This window comes from Tinamus guttatus, unplaced genomic scaffold, assembly GCF_059628265.1.
Source record: "Tinamus guttatus ecotype Peru unplaced genomic scaffold, ASM5962826v1 Tinamus_guttatus_pri_ptg000253l, whole genome shotgun sequence".
NCBI classification, from domain to species: Eukaryota; Metazoa; Chordata; class Aves; order Tinamiformes; family Tinamidae; genus Tinamus; species Tinamus guttatus.
In genome coordinates, this window is record NW_028288787.1 from 210,287 (window position 1) to 230,343 (window position 20,057).

A 20,057-nucleotide genomic window follows, 5' to 3' on the forward strand; every position below is an offset into this window, starting at 1 on the left:
TCCCATCACTAGCAAATGAAGAACACCAGACCTTCATGCAATTACTCAAGCAATACACAAACTTTCATTATGATACAATTATTGCTTTTTCTGCATTTGGAGACATTTGCTGGCTTTAACCTATTCTGAAAAGGACATGAGGCTCTGGCTGCTAGCTCAGGTTTAGGCAGCATCTGCCACCACCTACCTCCTGCTGTTGGAGGACTAAATTCAGCATTTGGCTTTCATGCTGAGGTCCTTTTTTGGCTTCCTGAGATGTTCATAATTCATCTGATTAAAAGTGTTATTAATGCACACAACAACTCTGAGGGAACTTCTCTAAATTCAAACTCAAAGCCCTTCTGGGCTTTCAATCTGGGATCTCAAAGCTTCATAATCCACTATGTACATCAGTTGTCCATGGGCCAGCTTCCAAAAGCTTAAATGCTTTTAGCACACAAACCACCTCCTGGGATCACCTGCTCATCCCTGGCAGCCCTATGAGTCTGGGTTAGAAGCCCAAAGATGGACACACGTCTAATATGCTCAGGAACACAGAATGAGGGTTTATATGCTCCACAGATATCGTCTTTCTGGAGCTGCAGAAAAACACAATAGCACTGTTGTATCTGTGAGTGGGCTCTGAGAACACGGACAGGGATGCTACGAGTTATGCCAGGCCTTTGCCTGTCTGCAAATGCCTTGGTATAAGAACAGTTGGAGAAATGAGCATGCTCCCTTCCATACTGTGGCTCTTCCTTATTTCTTCGGAGAGTCAATGTTAAATTGTATTTTTGTGTTATTCAAGGCTCATCACATAATCATTTAATCCCTGTTCCATCATGCTGCCTTTATCTCCTAACTTCTTCTAAAGATTCCTAGGATTAAACTCAGGGACTCCTATTCTTACTGTCAACTAGACTGTGATACTTGGCAGTTCTCTACACATGCATCAAACCCTGCAACTTTCTTCCTGACACTGTTCTTTAAACCCATTCTCTGCTACAAGTCAGGCTTTCTACACCCACTCACTGTCCCTTCCTGCAGCACCTTCCGAAAGCAAAGCCATTCTTGTACAGGGTACAGAGAATGCAAACAGAATCTAATGCAATGCAAACAGAAGCACTCTCCTGAATCACACTGCAAGCCCATGACCTCTTCTGAACTCAAACCATGAGCTTCATAGTCCTGTCTTGCAAAGCAGGTGGCTCCTTAACCCCCCAAATCTCCATGTCTTTCACACTTTGAACATAACATATAAGGTATTTGTGTGTATTCTCTGGACAACTTGCACTTTCCATCGCTGTACTGAGACCGAGGAGGGCAGCAGGCTTTGTCCTACGTACTATGCAATTCCCACTTGTCTCCAAAGGTTGGCCACTTCTGGCTCATACTTCTGCACAGGCCCTGAACGTACAGCTAATGGAAGGGGCAACAGTACAGCTCCCAGGGTTTCCAAGATTTCAGGAGAGCACCGCTTTGTGTGCAAAAGCTGAACTACTTCCCCTCAGATCCCATACATCTTGTCTACATCTTGTCCTTTTCATTCATTATTCATGGTTCCGAAACACAGGCAACCCTGTGGCATTCCAAAAACTGTAGTAATGTTCATGGAGAAAAGAATGACTTCAAGATTACAGCTTAGTCCGATTTCAAACTGACACAAAAAACTTCATGGACATCATCCTCCATCTTGCCTAGGGCTGCAGGAACAAAGACAACACTCTTTGAAATGGAGGAGGACCTGGGGATTATTCACTGCCTGCCATTTCAAAGACAGAAGAATAAATACATCAGCCATTTGCATGTACAAAGGATAGCTACGAAATATTTGCGTCTCTGTCATTTCCCTTACTCTCTGGTATGCTGCTTCATCATAGAAAGCTACTCTGATACCCTTGTGAGTTAAAATAAAACTGTTCCCATGCGCTGATGTCTGACACCCCAGTCACAGGCTCCTCACAGAGATGCCAGTGAAAACTCAGGACTGCCTTGTTCCAAAGCACTCCAGGCACGTAATCTACCAGCCTGTTTGCAGAAAAATGTTTACTGAAGTCATACTGAGCTGTTTATTGATGAACTGCTATCCTTGCCACCTCCCCCAGAGCTTGGCCCAGATTCCATGAAATACCAACCATTAAATCTTTCTCAATCTCTTCATACAACTCGGACAATTTATCTTCCCTTCCTTCCAAGGCAGTGCTTGCAACATGGTGACGCCTGATCCAGTCCTGAAAGTATTTTTCATCCAAGTTTTTATAGGCCACAACAAGTGTTCTCAAACCTTCACCAGCGAATTCCTGTGAGACAGTTGTGAGGCAAAAGAGGTCAAAGAAGAACAGTCTCCTCATTCAGGGTTACCAAGAACTCTTTTTACAAATGCCCATTTTCTTTCAAACTTCTTACCTAAAGTCTACAAAGGTAAGGTGAAAAATCACCCCACAAACTTGAGGGTATTTTTAATAACTAGTTCTACATCACTTTATAACTGACAGTTGCTGTTCTTACAGACACCAAATTCAAAAGGGATTTCGTATGTTTTCACTCCAAAGCTTTACATTAACAAAACAAGTCTTTTCCCTTGTTGATATTTCTCAACAGCAGATTCAGAAAAAAGAAAGAGAATAACACACACTGAGTGCAGTCTTGAATTGAAATTGAGCAGTGTTCATAGGTGCAAATGCTGGTCCAAGTGCTTGTTTAGCATGAGTACCATGAGTCACGATAGCAAGTCCTTGTAAGTACCCTTTCTGAATATGCTTAACTGGAGATATGAATCTCAGTGCTTGGTGGGTAACAGAGAACTCTTATTTCCTCCTTTCTATAATAGAAGATAAAATTTCTCTCTCCTTGTGGGCTCTGAAAGAATAGTTGCATAAGGAACCAGGGACATGGACATTTTCCCCGTGCTCAGCCCCCTCCTTCATCATCAAGTCTCTTGACTCCCTCAAGGCAAAAGGGCAGAGATGTTTGTACCATTACAAGCTCTCCATCCAGGCCTACCATTACCTTGTGCTTTGTACCAACTCACAAGGGAGTAAATAGCACCCACTTGTGTAACTACTTCACAGTGTGCACCATCAACAATGTAAGGTTTGAAAACTCCCATGAAAAATAATAACCCAAATATGGTGTTTGGGACTGCTTTTGAGTTTTGCTTTTCTTCTAAAAGCAAACTGCATCTCCAGAACGGAGAAGGGCATGATAGAGGTTTGAATACATGCACAAAAGGGAACCATCAAATGTGGAGTCGTGGCTCTGCAGAGGGAAGCACTTACATTCAGATGTTCTGTTGTCTCCTCTTTGAGAGAATCACAGGATGAATGAAGCAATTCATAAAGAATGGTGTCAGCTCCCTTGCAGTACAAAGTCAAGTCACCTTCTGGACTCCGCACTAAAAGCAACATAAATAATAAGATAATCAGTACTCATAGCACTTGCATGTAATCAAAGAAAAGTTTTAGAGACATCCTTACTCTGAATGTGCATTGGCAAATTGCCACAAATTGAGATAAACTTTGCTTAGAACAAAAGCTAATGTAACTACCCTCGGTGCTAGTGGTAGCAGCATAGACAACAGTTTCCAGACTACTCTGATCTGAGCAGATGCTCTGTTAGACTATGTGGTTCCTACAGACAGCATCTCAAGAAGGACATGTTATGTTCGAAAGACAAAAACTGTGTGTTTTCAGAGAAGCAGTCCTGCTGCCAGTAATGATACTGCCACTCTCCCTTAACAGTTATGCCATCCCAGGCCCTAAAGTATCTGAGGACATTTCAAGATTAATAAAGACTACAATAGGTTTCTCGAATTGTTGCTCCATCTCCCTTAGTTGGAATTGGATATCTCTGCTTGGCTTTGCTTTCTCAATTCCCATTTCCTCAGCTTTTGCTGGTAATTTTGAAGCTGACTGGAAGGAAACAGGTTCCTGCTTTGTTATGAAGGAGGTGAGATGAGAAGAAAGCCTAGTGTCTTCAGAAAGCTGCTCCATCATTGCAGAGCAGCTGTGAAGATGCCTTCCACCTACTCAGGTTATCTAGCACTGTTGCTGTGTCACTGAACAGTTGGGGATGCCCAGCTCAAACAGTCACAAGTAAATGTTAACCAGAAAGTGATACAAAGGGGTTGTTCTTGAGAAAGGCATCAAAGCAGAACAAGGGCAAAACTTGAGAGCATAAAAAGTCAGGAAGGAAAGAAGGGAATGAGGGGGACATACCAATAACAGACATTCGTTTGCGCACATTGTTGAAATCAAGAATAGCCAGCAGCTTGTAGGTTTTTGTTTCTCCCATTTCCACCACTGTGATGGTCTCTGGTGTACGAGCCCGAAAAACAAATCCAAAGTTTCTGGCAGCAGTCACAAGGGCTCCCTCATCAGGAGATTGGGCCTGATACACCAAGTTACCTGGCATGCAATGAAAAAGAAAAAACTTACATCATTTCTGCCTTGCTCCTGAGGCTAAACAAATACAAGACCCAAGAATCTCCACAGCAGTTAGCCATCTGCTCTCCTGTCTATGCAAAGTAGCAGCACTAAAAAGCACCTTGTGATCACAACTCTCCATACAGTTCCATGCACCCTATTCTCCAGGGCAGTGGAAAAGAGATCCTAGCTTATTTTTAGAGCCTTTATCACTTTCTTCAGAGTCCAACAGATCTCAGTGGGAGGGCAATTTCCTTGGGTTACCAACTTTTGGTTAAACCCGCATTTGTTTTTCTCATCAGTATTTTGAACTTACATGTATTAATGGTTCTAGCCTTTAAAGCACCAGGAAAGATGGAACTTCATCCTAACAAACAGACCCAGTACTTGCAGGAACACTGAATAAGAAGAGGTAATGAGTTCCCAGTGGGTATGTGCCATATGCATTATTCGTTATACCAAGTGGTGCAAAGTAAAGGCAGAGTGAGGTAAAGCATCTACCATCTTCTTGGGGAAGCTGTGGTGAGGGCAGTTGCATTAGTATCATTCCACCACAGGAACACATGGGGAGTGGGTCACTGGGACCTCTGAAGACACAGATTTGCATGCAGCCATATTCTACAGAAAATCACCAGGGAGTCAAAAGGACCAGTAACAGCTTCTGTGGAGAAAGGACATATTGTGATGCAGGGTGGACATCAGCCACTCAGTCTGGTGCCTTCAACAGTCCTCACCTTCCTCCTTCTCTTCTGGCATCACTGTATGACAAAGTGAGAGCAGCCGGAAGAATCTGTGCGTGGCGTCATCATTCAGCTTCACTGCTTCAACCAGGCTGTGGTCATAGAAGACAAACTTTGGGTCGGCTAACTGGTTGTATGAGAAATCAACCTTCTCTGTGTTCTGCAAAAAATATTGTTCAGCATTATCTGTAAAGTCTCACATCTGTGTATGCCAGTGACCACCCACCATGGCCCCCTCTCTTTCTTACTTTTACAAAAATCCAGCTCTTATAGCATTATTCACAACACAGAATAATGAACGTGAATAAATGGGAAGCTGTATAAGCATCACAGAACAGCACAGGCACTTGAGGTTCCTTTCAAAGCAGTACTCTGACTGATAACCTGATTAGCTAAAGATACTTCATGTACTAAACAAATGCTCCCACGAGCAGCTCACTAAAGGACTTCTGTACTGCAGAAATGCCTCTCTTCACAACACATGCCTGTTTGGAGCCATTTTGCTCCAATTTCAATGTTTGTCAGCAACAGGAGAATGTAGAGGCCCAATTTAAAATAATTCAAAAGGCAGTGTTCCCCACCTTATCCTCTCACAGCAAGAAAAAAAAAAGATATGGAAAAGGATGGCAGACAAGTGATGTAAAGCTTCAACTCCACAGGCGCAGCCCTTTTTGCCTCAAACAAGGAGTTCCAATCAGATTGCGGTGTAGAAGAAGGAGAGCCAGAAGTTCAAAGTATGATGTGTCATGCAGGAATGTACTGGGCTGAGCCTGCCCAGGACGGTTCAGACTCCCACCCCATCGCTGGCGAGTTCAGAGTTTCCAGGATGGGAGTCATGATTTTGAGCTGTGCAAGCTGACATTCAGCACTTACCAAAAGATCACGGCCCCTCTGCTTCTCCACTAGCCAGCACAATAAGCTCTGAACGCTGCTACACCTTGGATGTGTAGGATCAGCCCTTTGGCCTGCAGAATCCTGCTCTGTGGGTAGCAGGGGCAGGAGGAGCTGCCAGGCATGTGGTTGGTAGCAAGTCAGCAAGCTCCCCAAGCAAGGGAGCCCTTCACATTTTGCTGTCTGAGCAAGGGTCGTCTGTAGACACAGTACTCCATACAAATAGCCAATCTGAATGAGTAATTTCAGTTTTAAAGGGCTTGGAAATTAATCACTGGAATGAGGAGTGGGATTTTTGTCACCATTTTGGCATTTGTTATGCGGATCACTGCAAACAGTTTCAAGCATTTTAGGCAGTGAAATCCCTGACAGGCAACTTCGTGACAGCAAGCAGAGGCTAGATGGAAATGGGAAGATCACTCATATTCACACTTTCCAATATCCAGGCATTAGAAGAGTTTCACAGCAACCTTCTTACAGATACAACCTGAACACACTGATTCCCAGTGAAAATTTTAATTCACTGCCAAGGCTAATAACATTCACCAGTGTCCAGGTTTCCAACAAAGATCAACAGCCAAGTGTTCAGAGGAGCTGGGCATGCAGGAGCCAAGGGAATAGCAGACACCCAGGATGCCCTTCCTGCAGGTTTAAACCAGGCCTACTTAAGGAGAATGCATCTCTGACAATCCTCTGAGACACACCAGGAGAGACCTCCCTGTTCAGTTATCAGGATCAAGAGGACTATGAGCATGAACTGTGCCTGGGTGGAATACACCAAGACTCCACTGGCACCTATGCAGAAAGTACTGAGCCTGTCCAGTTAGTGCTTGAGCACTTACCTCATTTATTTCTATCCTTTGGCCAGCCAGGTCACACACATCACCTGAAAGCAAGAGAGACTGGGGTTATAGTCACAATCTCCAGCTAAGTACAGTCTCTGAGCCTCCTCTAACACAGGAACTAGTTAACAAGTTTTGAAGCTAAGATCATGTTTAAAAGTTTCAATAATCACACAATTTTTGACATGAAGACTAAGGACTGATGATTCTTATCAGTCTGCCCTCCTGTTAGACCATGGCAAATTCAAGAATCTCATCTTAACTACATATGAGTTTAGCCCCTGGGAATTGTAGCCAAGAGACCTTTAGATGCCTCCTTCTCAAAGGAAAATCCACACCTCCAGAATATCTTCCCAAGCAGAAGAACCAATTCATCCTTTCTGGCATGACCTTCCCAAATGCACCTGGGCAGACACTCCCAAAGAAGTATATTCCAAGGAAGAAGGTAAACATTTAGAAGACAATAAGGAATTGATAACCTGCTTTATTTCTGCACATTTCCCATTCATTTCTTGAACAGACACCCTATGTCTATGCTCTGTGGTGATATCCACTTTGGAAAAGTCTATTACAAGACATGAATAAACAGAGTGAACATTTCTCAAACTCTGATTTGTGCTACTAATCCTGGCTAGTACAGTAGCACTGTTGTAAAAACAATGGTCTACAGATACACGTGAAACAAGATTCATCGGAGGAAAACACTTATTTTATTGGAATAACTAATACCACTGAGAAAAAAAATGACAAGTTTTCCAGCACACTAGTCCATCAGCAGGTCTGACAAAGGTACCACAAATAAGTTGTTACTAATTTCTCGGGGTGTGTGGGGGGATTGTGATTATATTAATCAATTAGCACTTCCTGAGGACTGTGGAGAAAACTGTTCTGGACCAGACGATGCATGAGCTTGTCAAGCCAATGATTATTAGGATCAAAGAGCTAGTAACTTTTGTTTCACATTTTTTCCAACTCTTGTCAACCTTCTCACTCTTCTAGCACGTGAAGTAATAGTTACAGCTGCAAGACAAATAACTTAGCCACTGAATAGGCCTTGGTGTAAGGCTCAGCTACCCGAACAGGTTGTGAAAAAACACTGCCCATGACATGAAAAAATGGTGAATGCAAAAGATAACTGTGTGAGAAGCTGACACAAGTTAACAGAGCTGCAACGGATGGTGGATTTCACAAGAGGTTAAGAGGGAGTTCTAAGAGAAACAGCTGAATGTCACCGACAGCCCGAAGGAAATACTGGGGACCCTTTGGGGGTAGCTTTACAAGGTTAACAATACCTAGTTAACAATATCAATAATATCATACAAGCCAGAGATCACCTACGCAGTATATACAACATATGTAGTAAAATTGGGACCAGTGGGGAAAAAGAAATTAGGGGCAGATACTGTATTTAGGAAGATACTAGGATAGAGAAAGGGAAGTACAAGGAGGGGGCTAAAAAGCAAAATCAGTGTTGAGGAAAATGATGTTAATATATGCAAATGATATAATCAGGACAGTTTAAGAATTACCACAAGGCAGTCTTGCACTTGATCACTGCAGCTGGAGTAAACAATAAGCCCAACCTCTTTTTCTGGCCAAAACACACAAGTCAAACAAAATTCTGTGGTCAGGAGAGCTAGAGGCACCAGCTGCTTTCCCTGGCAGAGGGGAACACCCTGACAGACATATCAAACATCCTGTCATCAGCATATCAGCTCCATTCCAAGCCTGATTCCACACATCAGCGTTGTAATTCCCTCATCATAAAATTTAAGTGTGTCCCACTTCTTACAAGACTATCTCGCCTAGATATCATTTTGGTCTCTGTGGACTGAGGCATACAATGGAATACAACCCAGAGAATATGACAGATATCATACCGTAGGATTTCCCATTGATGGAGCACTTGTTGAAACACATGATATTCTGAGTGAGAGTTCCTGTTTTGTCTGAGAAGATATACTTGATTTGCCCCAGCTCTTCATTGAGTGTGGTGGTACGAGCCTGGGCCGGTGTGTCGTTCACTGGGTAATACATTTTACGATCCCAATCAATGTAGAAGCTGTTGCCTAAGCGTATAATCTCTACACTGGTGAAAGAGGAAAAGAAGATGATGAAATATTCAGTAGTTTAAGGAATAAAGTCTTTATCTTAAGTACTACCACTAGGAATTGCATTTAGAAGACAACTTTGAAATTAAAGGCAAGGAGTACTCTTCAGGTGGCTGAAAGACAGGAGCGTCTTAAAGAGTCTATATTAAGCACTGCTAAAAGTAAGTCCAGTTGAAATAAACAGTTAGGTTTGTGGCAAATTATTTATAAAATAACTTATATTGGAAAAGTTTCAGAAGTACACAAGAGACTTGAAACAACTGATGCTTTCTTTCAGCTTGTATTTGTTTCTGCCAAGGCCATCCCTCTGTTAAAAAAAGCCTTATGCTGCACACTGCATTAAAAATACAACAAGCAGTCCTCCAAACCTTCATTAATGCCATGGTGAATGAACAGCAGCACTGCACACCAAATAGGCTGTGCATAGTCCATGTCTTTGGACCAAAGACCAATACGGCAGCAGCAGTGCTTCTTTTGGTGCACGTTAGCTCTCTTTGGTAATCAAACTAAAGATGTTTGCAGTGGACTCTGGGCTTGGCAGGGCTGGGCTGAGCTCTGAGACCTGAGTTTAAGTACAACCATGGCTGAAACAACCCAGGTTTCCAGAACAAGTGAGTCACTGTGTAATTTAATATAATCATGAAGCTTTATCAGCGCACAGACAACATGAATTTCCATTTTGTTGGCAGCATGAAATACAAAACAAGAACAGAATGAACTTATTCCTTATTCTTATTTCCTAACATGAAAGAGAATCTCAGAATGCAACTTCCAAACTCCTAACCTTGAGCACAACTCTTCACCCCTCTCAGCAGCCTTTTCAATAGGGCATCACCAGCAGCTAAGAGCTTTGCAGTTTGACAACACAAACTACACAAATGATCTGTACAAATTTTACGCCGAGGATTCAGTCTGCAGTCAGTTGCAATGCTCCCCGAAGAGCTGGAGTCAAACAAAAAGCTACCTAGGTCAAATCAGTCTGCACTCCAGCTCCCCCCACGGCAGCAAAAAGAACAACAACATCACTGTGGCGTGGAGTTTTCCAAAGAGATGATTTCAGATCCTGACAAATAAATGGGGAATTAAGGAAAATGAAAAAGTTAACTCCTTGTTCTTTAAAACCACATGGGGTTTATTCTGACTAGTCAAGAGCCACAAAGAAAGTAGTGGCTATCAGAGGTGCTCATGTGGTGATAGTGGCTCACAGGGCCTTGGCTGTATGTCATATCCACAACGTAATTCATTCACGCTTGGGAAAAGAGCTGCTTCCAACTAAGGTAAAAGTCAAAACTCCCCTAAGACAAAACATGAAATGAGGTTCAGACACGTACCTGACATAGAGCGAAATTGGCACCACTGTGTTTAGAATGATCACATATGACCAGAACATGAGGAAGGCAGAGTAGGGGGCAGAAGTGACACCTTCTGCCCAGGGCAGATAGACCTGGAAGTAGTAGCCCTTATCGTACTCCCAGATGCCATTGCCAATGGCTAGGATAAGACACATTAGTGCTAAAAATGCGAAGATCTGCAAAAAAACACATAGATACAGCATTTTAGAAATAGGAAGTTATTATGGACAGGTTAATCAAGAGATCCTAATCAGATTGGGTTGGACAGCCTGAATCATTTGGAAATGGTTCCTAGGTGAAGGAAGAAAAACAGCAAAAGTGTGTCAATTAAATTCAAAGACAGTATTATGCTATACAGTCTCTTTGGTGATTTGGAATCAGAAGGCATCAGAAGGCATATGGGAATATAAGTTCCAAGTAGGGCCCTAAAATGAGGTGCTTATGGGCACCTGGCTACAAAATGTCAAATGTGAACTGCATGATTTCAGCTGCTGCTTCTCAAACATGTGGTCGCATACTTGGGAACAGAAATCTCAAAAAGCACCTTATCTGACTATTTGCTGGATGTATCATAGGCTAAAACGAAAGTTTTTTGTCATAGTTTCAGAAAAAAAAAATACTAAAGGTAATTTTTAATACAGCAAGTCCTGTACTCCACAGGCTGAAATTCAGTATTGGATATCATTCTCATGGTCAAAGGAAAGTTAATCACTGACTGAGAACTAATGGTTGCCTTGGTACCTGCCATCACAATCTGATTACATTTCCTTTGAGCAAACAGAGAGCAGCACTAACCAGCGATGTGTATCTTTGGACTTTAAAGACGCATTTCATAAAGCATTTCTTGGCTAGAAGAACATAGCAATACAATTGTTTGGAAATGAACACAAAAAGCAGGGAAAGAAAGGAAGTTAAGAGAAGTTATAAATAGTCATAAACAGAGACATGTGAAAGTGTCATGTTCAACAGACATTTCTATTCCTCATTTGAAATATATATATATATCCCATATGATGTAGCAGATGGAAAAGAGTTTAACTTTTGCAATAAGGTACAACATGTCTAATAATAAACATTGTCAAAACAAAAGGTCCAGGTAATTTAAATCTATCAGTTTAAAGGAGCTGGATGAGAAATTCTTTTAACCAGTAGAGTTAATTTTTAACAGTGCTTGGAAAAGTGGGAAGGTCCACTTTTCTGAAGTTTTGCCAACATAATTCCAACATTTGAAAGGTAGAATTGGTGACCGTGGGAAAGACAAACTGAAGTTTGAGTGATGTAATTCCTGGAGAAATGATGATAATTCTACTGTTATAGAATATTTGGACTTCTCCATTTGACTTAACATGACCAAAATCCTAATAAAAACATGAAGATATGGAATCACCTGGCAGCACAGTACAAGATTAAACATGATCTCTTGCAAGTGTGGTCATTAAAGAGGAGATGTCAGTAAATTGGGACATTATGTATAAGTCCACTCAGTAACAGTAGTTACAACACAGCTTAAAAAAATAATTGAGGTACAAACGGAGGAACTTTTGCTCATAAAGACTGCTGAGGGAAACTATGAGGGGAGGAAAGATAATTTTAGGGAGTGAATTAAATCACTTGATTAAAAGTTTGTACTCCACCAAAATTAGTTTAATATCAATAAGATGATAAAGAAGGTTGTGCTAAGCAAAAGTGCTTGGATCATTCTCGGGAGGCCAATTTATTCCCACAGCAGTAGTAGCATTTCTATTAAATTCCATTAAAGTCCAATATATTATTCCATTTATGAAAGAGAGACAACTAGTAAGGAATATGACGCGGTGCTTTTCAACCTCTGTGACTACAAGCATTGAAACAGACTACAAACTGCTGTTACAATCATGATGGTCTAGGGCTATAATAGATGCATGACCTGGGGATGGATAATGGACATAGACAAGCTTGTCCATTTTTCTAGAAATAAATAAAAGGTATTACTTCCCTCTGGATACCTAATCTATTCCAAGATAAATGAATTAGAAGAGTCAGCTGGCTCTTTTTTCATGACACACTAAAAGATTCCTGAACAAGGACCCACACGTTAAAATTTTTTTAGAATATCATCTTCTGTGTAGGAAATTTAGTGTGGAAACAAGTATGATTTAGCAGCAGGAATAAGCATGGGGTGGGACAGCAGTCGAACTTTCCCATGCCACAGCGGGTCCCATCCCTGGGCCCAACTACTGCACTTGCTTTACATACATGTGGCTTTATGTGCATGTTGTGCATCTGCTGTCATCCAAAACCAGTTTGTTTTGTGTGTAACAGTTGGGCTTACACAATACTGCTAATACACTATTTACTTTCACACAAATGTGAAAGACTGAGCTGTTGACCCAACAGCAGCCCCAGAGATCAATCTCCATAAGGAGAAACAACTTGTACAGGCTGTTGTAATTATTACAACTGCCTCTGTAAGAGAAGGATGTGAACAAACCAGATCACAGTCCTGCACATGCTCATGGAGCTTCCCACTGTGAACATCCTCTCCCTCTCTCTGGAACTAGATCATCCTCTGCTGGAGAGCAGGGTTTTTCTGTGTGTGTGTGTGTGTGTTTTGTTTTGTTTTATTTTTATTGTTTTTTTTTTAGAAAAAAAAAAGAGCTTTGACAGACATTTCATATCAGACAAAAACTGTTACAGTTTCTTTATTGGTTTATTGGCAATTTGAGCTCATTTCTTGGATATGAAGCTATAAGAGCCAACAGTGAAGCTCAATTTTTCTGAAAATGTGCTTGCCTGAGCCACAGAAAAAGTAAGTCTCAGGGCAAAATACATTCGTGGTGCTGGCGGGTGTGTCCTCAGCCAAGGAACATTCACTTCTCTCTGAGATCTCTGAAAAATACTATGTGCCTCTCCCTCTGATTTCAGTGCTATGCTGCCAGAGTCTTGCAGAGGAAATACTTCCAAACATGAAAGAAAAAAAGAAAAAAAATATTTCTATATGGAAAGGTTTATTCCTGATTAACCCTTGTTGAGACACACAAAGAGCTACATTTAACCAGAACTCTATTTGTATGATGTGTATAAACACTGTTATGTCCTGAGAAGTTTCATGGACAATTAAACTCAAAATAGCTTTGCCTGTGTTAACACAGAACAAGTTTCACTTCACTTAAAATGAGCTATTTATAGAAAGCTGTAGCTGCTTTTTACTTCCAAGCTAGAGACTGCAACACACTATGTCTTTTTATGACCCAGCTTTGTAAACTTTGACTGCCCAGTGAGCTGGAAGGACCTCATGTCACACTGGCTTTGGTGTACGAAGAACCCAGTGGTTAGGGTAGAACAGAACTGTACTTAGGACACCACAGTGTTAGGTGCCTAAAAATACATAAAAGAGAAAAACACACACTTGACTCCATCAGTACCCAAGAACCCAGGCAGAGGCTGATGCAATCAACTGCAACTTGCTCGGTTTTTTAAAGCACAGCCAGAAGCTAAAATCATCTTGTTTGCATTTACAAAGAGAGGCTAGACAGTCTGAAAGCTCTGGGTGGGACCCTTAACTTGTGAAGGAGCAGGCAAAACTGAATCCAGCGCCACATCCTGAGCTCCTGATCATTTTTTCTCTTCTCTGCTTCCTTGTCCTAGGGATCCTATACAGCTTGACCCTGCAACCCTTCCTCCTTCTCAACTACATCACAACAGGTCACCTAAGAAAATGTGATGTTTCCTAAATACCTGCAAAATTTTGAATGTAAGGCACTCAGGCTACATTAACCTTGTTTCTATGCCCGCCCCTCTCCCCCGCCAAGTGTGAGGAGACAACACACAGTGGGAAATGCCGCTAATGACGGCATGCAAACATTTCACTTTTGGCATAGACTCGTGTAATGCTTCTGAAGTCAAGGGAGTGAACGTACTTACTGTGAGCAGAAGAAGGACTCAAGAGTGCTTGAAGACCATCAGAGTTGCTCTCTGTGCAGCCACGTTGCTTTACAGCAAATACAGACCTGCACACGCTCAGGGGGCTGCTCCAGCAGCTCTGGAGCCAGTATCACTGGTGCCCTTTGCTACATCCCTGCGTACTACACTCAGCCTGTGTCCTGGCACGGGCACAGCTCACCGCTAACTCTTCCTATGACTGAGCAGCTGAGGAGTTTTTGCAATTCTAAGGAAAGGAAACAGGAAGGCAGAGCCTGGAATAAAACTCCAAAAATTGAGAGTGGAAGAAGCTTGGAGATGTGTGTGCTATAAGCCCCCATGTTGAAGAGATGCAGAGTCACCAGCGGAAGGCAGAGCTCAGGAGAACCAACCACAGGGCCTTGCACTGGGCTGTAATGGGCAGGCTGCTGGGGGAGGTTTCCATCTCTTTCCTCTACAGGGCCTGATCCAGGGCCAGCTTGGCCAGAGAGTAAGGGCAGGAGGGAAAAAGAGGGAAGAGTGGACACTTGTAGGAAATGGTAACTGTAGGCATAGCCAGCACTATTTCCAGCACTTAGCCAGCACTTAGCTTTCCAATAAGCTAAAGGCAGGAGAATGGAACATGCATGGGAAAGCATGCCAAAACTGCATCCAAAAGAAAATAAAAGCCTGAAACTAAGGAGCTTTTCCTGAAGCAATATGGGTTAAAACAGTATTAGAAAGCATGTCTCTGGACTGGCAGTAGCAACCAAAACAGACCCTTGCTGAGAGTCTTTCAGCTCTACTGGTAAAGACCTGGGAGAGTTTCTTAGGAAATTCAATATCTCCAGGTGAAAAAGTCTGCCATTTGCTAAAATTGCAGACAGGCTTAAACCTCAAGTCTGATCTTTCCTCTAATTTGCGGATTGTACCTGCTATATAAGATTAGTGTTCTCAAATCTGCCACTGCTGAAAACACCATTTTCTGTGTGTTATTGAAACTAGATCTACCATTTTACTCAAATGTGTTAAGTTAGAAGATAGCATTACATATATCAGAGGACCTAATTATGAAATCATATCCTATGCAGAGATCACCAAAGAAGCCAAGAAATCACCAAGAAGAGAGAAAACTGCTCATGTTTTAGAAAAAGACAAAATTACCAGGAAAAAAAAAAAGCAAGCATTTGCAAGCTTCAAAATGATTCTCACTCAAATAAATAAATAAATAAATAAATAAATAAATAAATACACAAAGGATACAGTGGGAGGAGACAGAACAAGCAGTAAATAAGAAGCTCAGAGGAAAGGTCCATAACATTGCCAGTTGAATTACCTTGTTTGGGCAAGATGGGCTGACCAAGGCAAAGCAGACTCTGCATGCTAGTAGACTTTTACAAAATTCCTCTTTTTATCATTATTATTATTAGTCACTTCTGATTTCCCCTCATTTGTGAGGACAAAGAGATGGTGCATTTAGAAACTTACCACTAACACGAGAACATTCATAAGTCGATCAATGCTTGTCCGTTTAAAAGTCGTTTTTCCACTGTTTTGCATTAGTTTGGTGTCTGGCCCTGGAGACCAAATACACACATGATTTCTAGTAACAATGCTTAACAGTTCAAAAGCTGATTCCCTGTCATGCCTCACAGTGCTTTACAACATAAATACCACATAAATACCCATCACAGCCTTCTTGAAAGGCAGGTGCTTATAGTTGATGATGTTGGTGGAGAACTTAGGGAAAAAAAAAAGATTAAATCACTTGCTTTAGATCGTATGGCAAGACTCACACATACAACCAGTCATTCAGGATTTTGATCCTGCTCTCTTCTGTCAACAGCTAAGTCTCCCTTTCATATTTAATTGCTTTTTGTAGAATACTTGATATCCGCTATTATTAGTGGCATATTACACATAGTATCAAGTATCTGTAGCATTATAGAAACAACAGATAATCTGCACTCATAAAACAGCAAAGATCTAATAATTTACAGTAATATCACTAGTGATCCCCATATTCCAATAGGGCTTGCAATCATATAAAACTGATATGTATTTTTAAATCATATGCTACAGAGTGGGAAGTTTCGTACATGCCTGGAGATACAAGAAGTCTCCTATTGGCCAGTGCATTCTTAAACAGACCTAATTCTCACTTATTGCTTGATCAGTCAACATTACTTTCACATTATTTCCTGCAAGAATTTGTGGAATAAGACATTGCCTTTGTTTACAAAAGCACTCCATCAGGATGGAACTGGATGTTGTAATGTAGGACTTGCAATTCAGATTTCTCTTATAGATCATTATTAAAAAATCCAGATTAAAATCTCCTGAAATATGCAAAATTTCTAGGAAGGTGTTCAGCCAAAATATCACATGTATAGTTTTGCTCTTGTTCTTGTGCCCAGTAGAAACATTTTCTGAAGAGAAAAATATTTAGCTGCTTTCTGCTGCCTATGTTTCACATCTTAACACTGCTGTGCCCTGCAATTCATAAAGTACATATTGAGCTTTCAACCTACCAGCATAAATAACGAGACCAAAGCACCACTCTGTGTTTCTAATAGTACAGCCTCTCAACAGCATCTTCTCATTGTCCAGGGCATACTTCTCTCCTTGAAGAGTAAGAGTTCCTGTGAACTTATCTAATTTGTTATTTGGTGCCTCACATCTGACTTCACCTGTAAAAAAAGAAGATAGAAGACGGTGGAAAACTTTCTAGTTTAGAAATTTATACAGGCAATACACATGCAGTCAATACATATTGCATTCTCATCTGTTCCCTAAATGTTTCTGAAGTTCACCTCCTGGATCATCAGGACCATCCTTCAGCCTAATTTACCTATGCTTTGTGATAGTGCTCTTCCCATTTTCTTTCCAAATCAAATGGGCCACAAAGGATTTGTATTTATCCTACTCTGAACATAACAATTTTGTACTGCTAGAGTCCAACACAAAGTTTACAATCCTTATATGTGGGTGAGAAGAAATGTTGAACCAGCAACATACTTTTAATTCTTCTACAGCAAGTTCATAATGGGAGGATGTCACTGGATAATTTTAGATAACAATTGCTGACCTCACATAATTCTTATTCCATTTTCTTTGATGGAAATGAGAAAATTGATGCCTGAAGGTTGCAAGAGAGTAATTAAGTGAGGTAGGTGTCTTTGTTCACTGTTTTCTAATTTCAACTCTTTCATACCATTAGTCTCACTGACACCTGAGAAAAGAAGCTGACACTTTGGTTCTGCAGCTGAAGCTGTATGAAAGACTGTTTCTATTTCCACTTTTCACATTTATTTCTTATAATAAAATGTGTTCACACAATACTGTCAACACAGATATTTCAGCATAAAAATTATTACTAAAAACAATACTTACAACATCTAAAGATTCAAAGATCTTAAGTTCCTTCCAGTATTGGAAAGAACTGGAAAATATAATTTATTGAAAGGGATTCCAACAGCTTATTCTATTCTACTTATCAACAGATGTAAGATACTGACTGAACATATCTGAACAGATTGAAAATATCTACATAATGACTAGCATTTGCCTAGGATACAATTCTTTCAGCTATTCTCAGAGAATACACATCAAGCTCAAAAGATTGGAAGTAAAATCTAGAGAAATTTAGAAAAAAAATAGATTAGCTTTCATGGCACCATTTTCAGCAAATTTTAAAATCAAGAACAGATGTTCTTTTTGTAGCCATACTATAGTGCAGGCTAATTATAAGACCAGACAAATGATGCAAAAATAGGAAATTCTAAGACACATGTGGTATCAGAGCTTATACTAATAACTATGGTGATCTTCTGTTTTATCATCTGTTTAATCTAAAAATAATTATACCTGCATTCCAAACTCTCAAAAACACGAGGGCAACCAGGCCTACCTCACTACAACCCCTACAACACTTGAAAATCACAGAGAAAACAGAGCTTTTGCAGTGTAACCTGAAAGAGAACAGAATGAAACTTTGGGAAACCAAAACTGGGACATGACTCAGCCACTGAAGATCTCTCCCCAGGAATATTGTGCCTCTCCTCATGCTAACTCTGTGACAGTGCTCATGTAATCAGTTTGTATGTTAACATCTAGAGTTGTTTTCCAGTTAAGTGGGTGGATCCACATTACTGATAAGCTGAGAGTGAAATCAGGGATTCACTGTGTAAATTCACTGAATGAAAGGAGAGATTCCTTCAAGTCAGACTGGTCACCAAAAAACAAGATGCTCTAGAAATTCATCCAATATATCTGCACCGACTCTGGTAATTTGCATTTGAGGATAGATGCATAAATCTGCATTGAGGTACCTCAGCAAAGCACCTCCAGGTTCCTTCTACCATTATGAGTAAGAAGGTATCTGAGTATGTTTCACCCAAATGTATTCAATACTGAAAAAGCCTATATGCATTCATTGATAGCTAGCTATAAAGTTTTGTTTCTTTTCTCATATCCCAGATCCCCAAATCAAATAAAGCAGCGTATCTTTTTAGAGGCATCTCCCTTATGTGAACAATCACAATGTCAACAAACATAACTGACAGTAAACATTCCATCCAGTGCCTTTATTAGCTGCTCAACCCTTTCCTCTCTTCCTGTCCTAAGAAGTAATTAAATGAAGAGTTTTATAAATATTTAAATACTTCTACAGAGGTTAGCTAGGGAAATGCAAGGTTAGGTCTGATTCCAGGCTCTCTTCCCAGTATTCTTCCAAATATAAATCATCCTGGGAAATATTTTATTCATTTTAAGTATTGCAAAGAAGACCTTTTATTTACAACATGATTGAGATAGAGATTTAAAGAGTAAATAAATGTTAGATATGAAAAGTTTTAATTTTCCAGAAGATTTTGAAACATTTCAGATTTATGCAGTTTTGAAATTGAAGTAACCTTAGATAAAATTACAAAGAAGATTTTTGAAAAATGATTTAACATAAAGAGTTTGCTTCCAAAATTGATACCCATTTCAGTCTCTTCAGTAGAAGAGTTTAGACATGCAATTGGGATTATTAATGTAAAGCTTCTAAGGCAACTGTAAGAACATATTTCTCAAGAACTAAAACACTCAGAACCTCAGCCTTGACTTCAAAGAAGTCCTGATGTACTGAGCAATAACTCAGCTGAGAGGAAACACATTATTTCATAAAATCTCAATGTAGAAAACAAAAGAAACATCCATATTTTTGGATAGTGCTGAAAGAAAGTGTCCAACCTATGCCAGATCTCTGCTACATCCTCACCATTTGTCCTAGAATCGTCTAGTTATTTCAAAGAACTTTTTTATTTATTTTTCATCTTTATCTAAAAATATTTCCTGAGAATCTGGCGTCCTTGAGATGCTACAGGGACAGCAACACTCAACTCCACCCCTTTCCATACAGACTCATTCTGCTGTCCTGCCCACATATCTAAGCCGGCAATGCAGTGCAATACGCAGCTGACATCAACAGGCTGGTTCTCCCATCCTCTTGCCAGAGACACAACTGTGTGAGCATGGATTACTCTGCTTCCAACACGTCTGGAAGTAGTGTGTATGTGCTTTCTGCATACATGCTGCTATATGTTTATTATATAGAAAACTGTGCCAAGAAAGAACATCTTGTCCATTAGCCACATCTGTACTGTACATCTATAAATATCATAAAACATTGTCTCTGTTGTGGCATTGCAAGGGCAGAGAAATCCCGGCAGTGTAAAGCGGGGAGGTCAGTCCTGTCATGTGTGCACTGAGAAGAGTCAGTCCTCAGATCAGTACTGGAGCAAGGAGATGCTGCCTCATGGATGCATCAGTGTAAAACTGGCCTGATATCACTGCT

General features: G+C 40.6%; 1 protein-coding gene across 1 annotated transcript in view; it reads right to left on the bottom strand.

Annotated features, from left to right (window-relative positions):
- LOC104577977 (phospholipid-transporting ATPase ID) overlaps positions 1–20,057 on the bottom strand; it is a 68,458-nt gene that overhangs the window by 13,698 nt on the left and 34,703 nt on the right. Inside the window, exons 10-18 of the mRNA XM_088526707.1 lie at positions 16,750–16,908; positions 15,707–15,795; positions 10,319–10,515; positions 8,757–8,965; positions 6,877–6,920; positions 5,138–5,303; positions 4,197–4,385; positions 3,258–3,373; positions 2,115–2,279 (exon numbers count right to left, since the gene is read on the bottom strand). Coding sequence (XP_088382833.1) covers positions 2,115–2,279; positions 3,258–3,373; positions 4,197–4,385; positions 5,138–5,303; positions 6,877–6,920; positions 8,757–8,965; positions 10,319–10,515; positions 15,707–15,795; positions 16,750–16,908 — 1,334 coding nt within the window. The remainder of the gene's footprint in view (positions 1–2,114; positions 2,280–3,257; positions 3,374–4,196; positions 4,386–5,137; positions 5,304–6,876; positions 6,921–8,756; positions 8,966–10,318; positions 10,516–15,706; positions 15,796–16,749; positions 16,909–20,057) is intronic.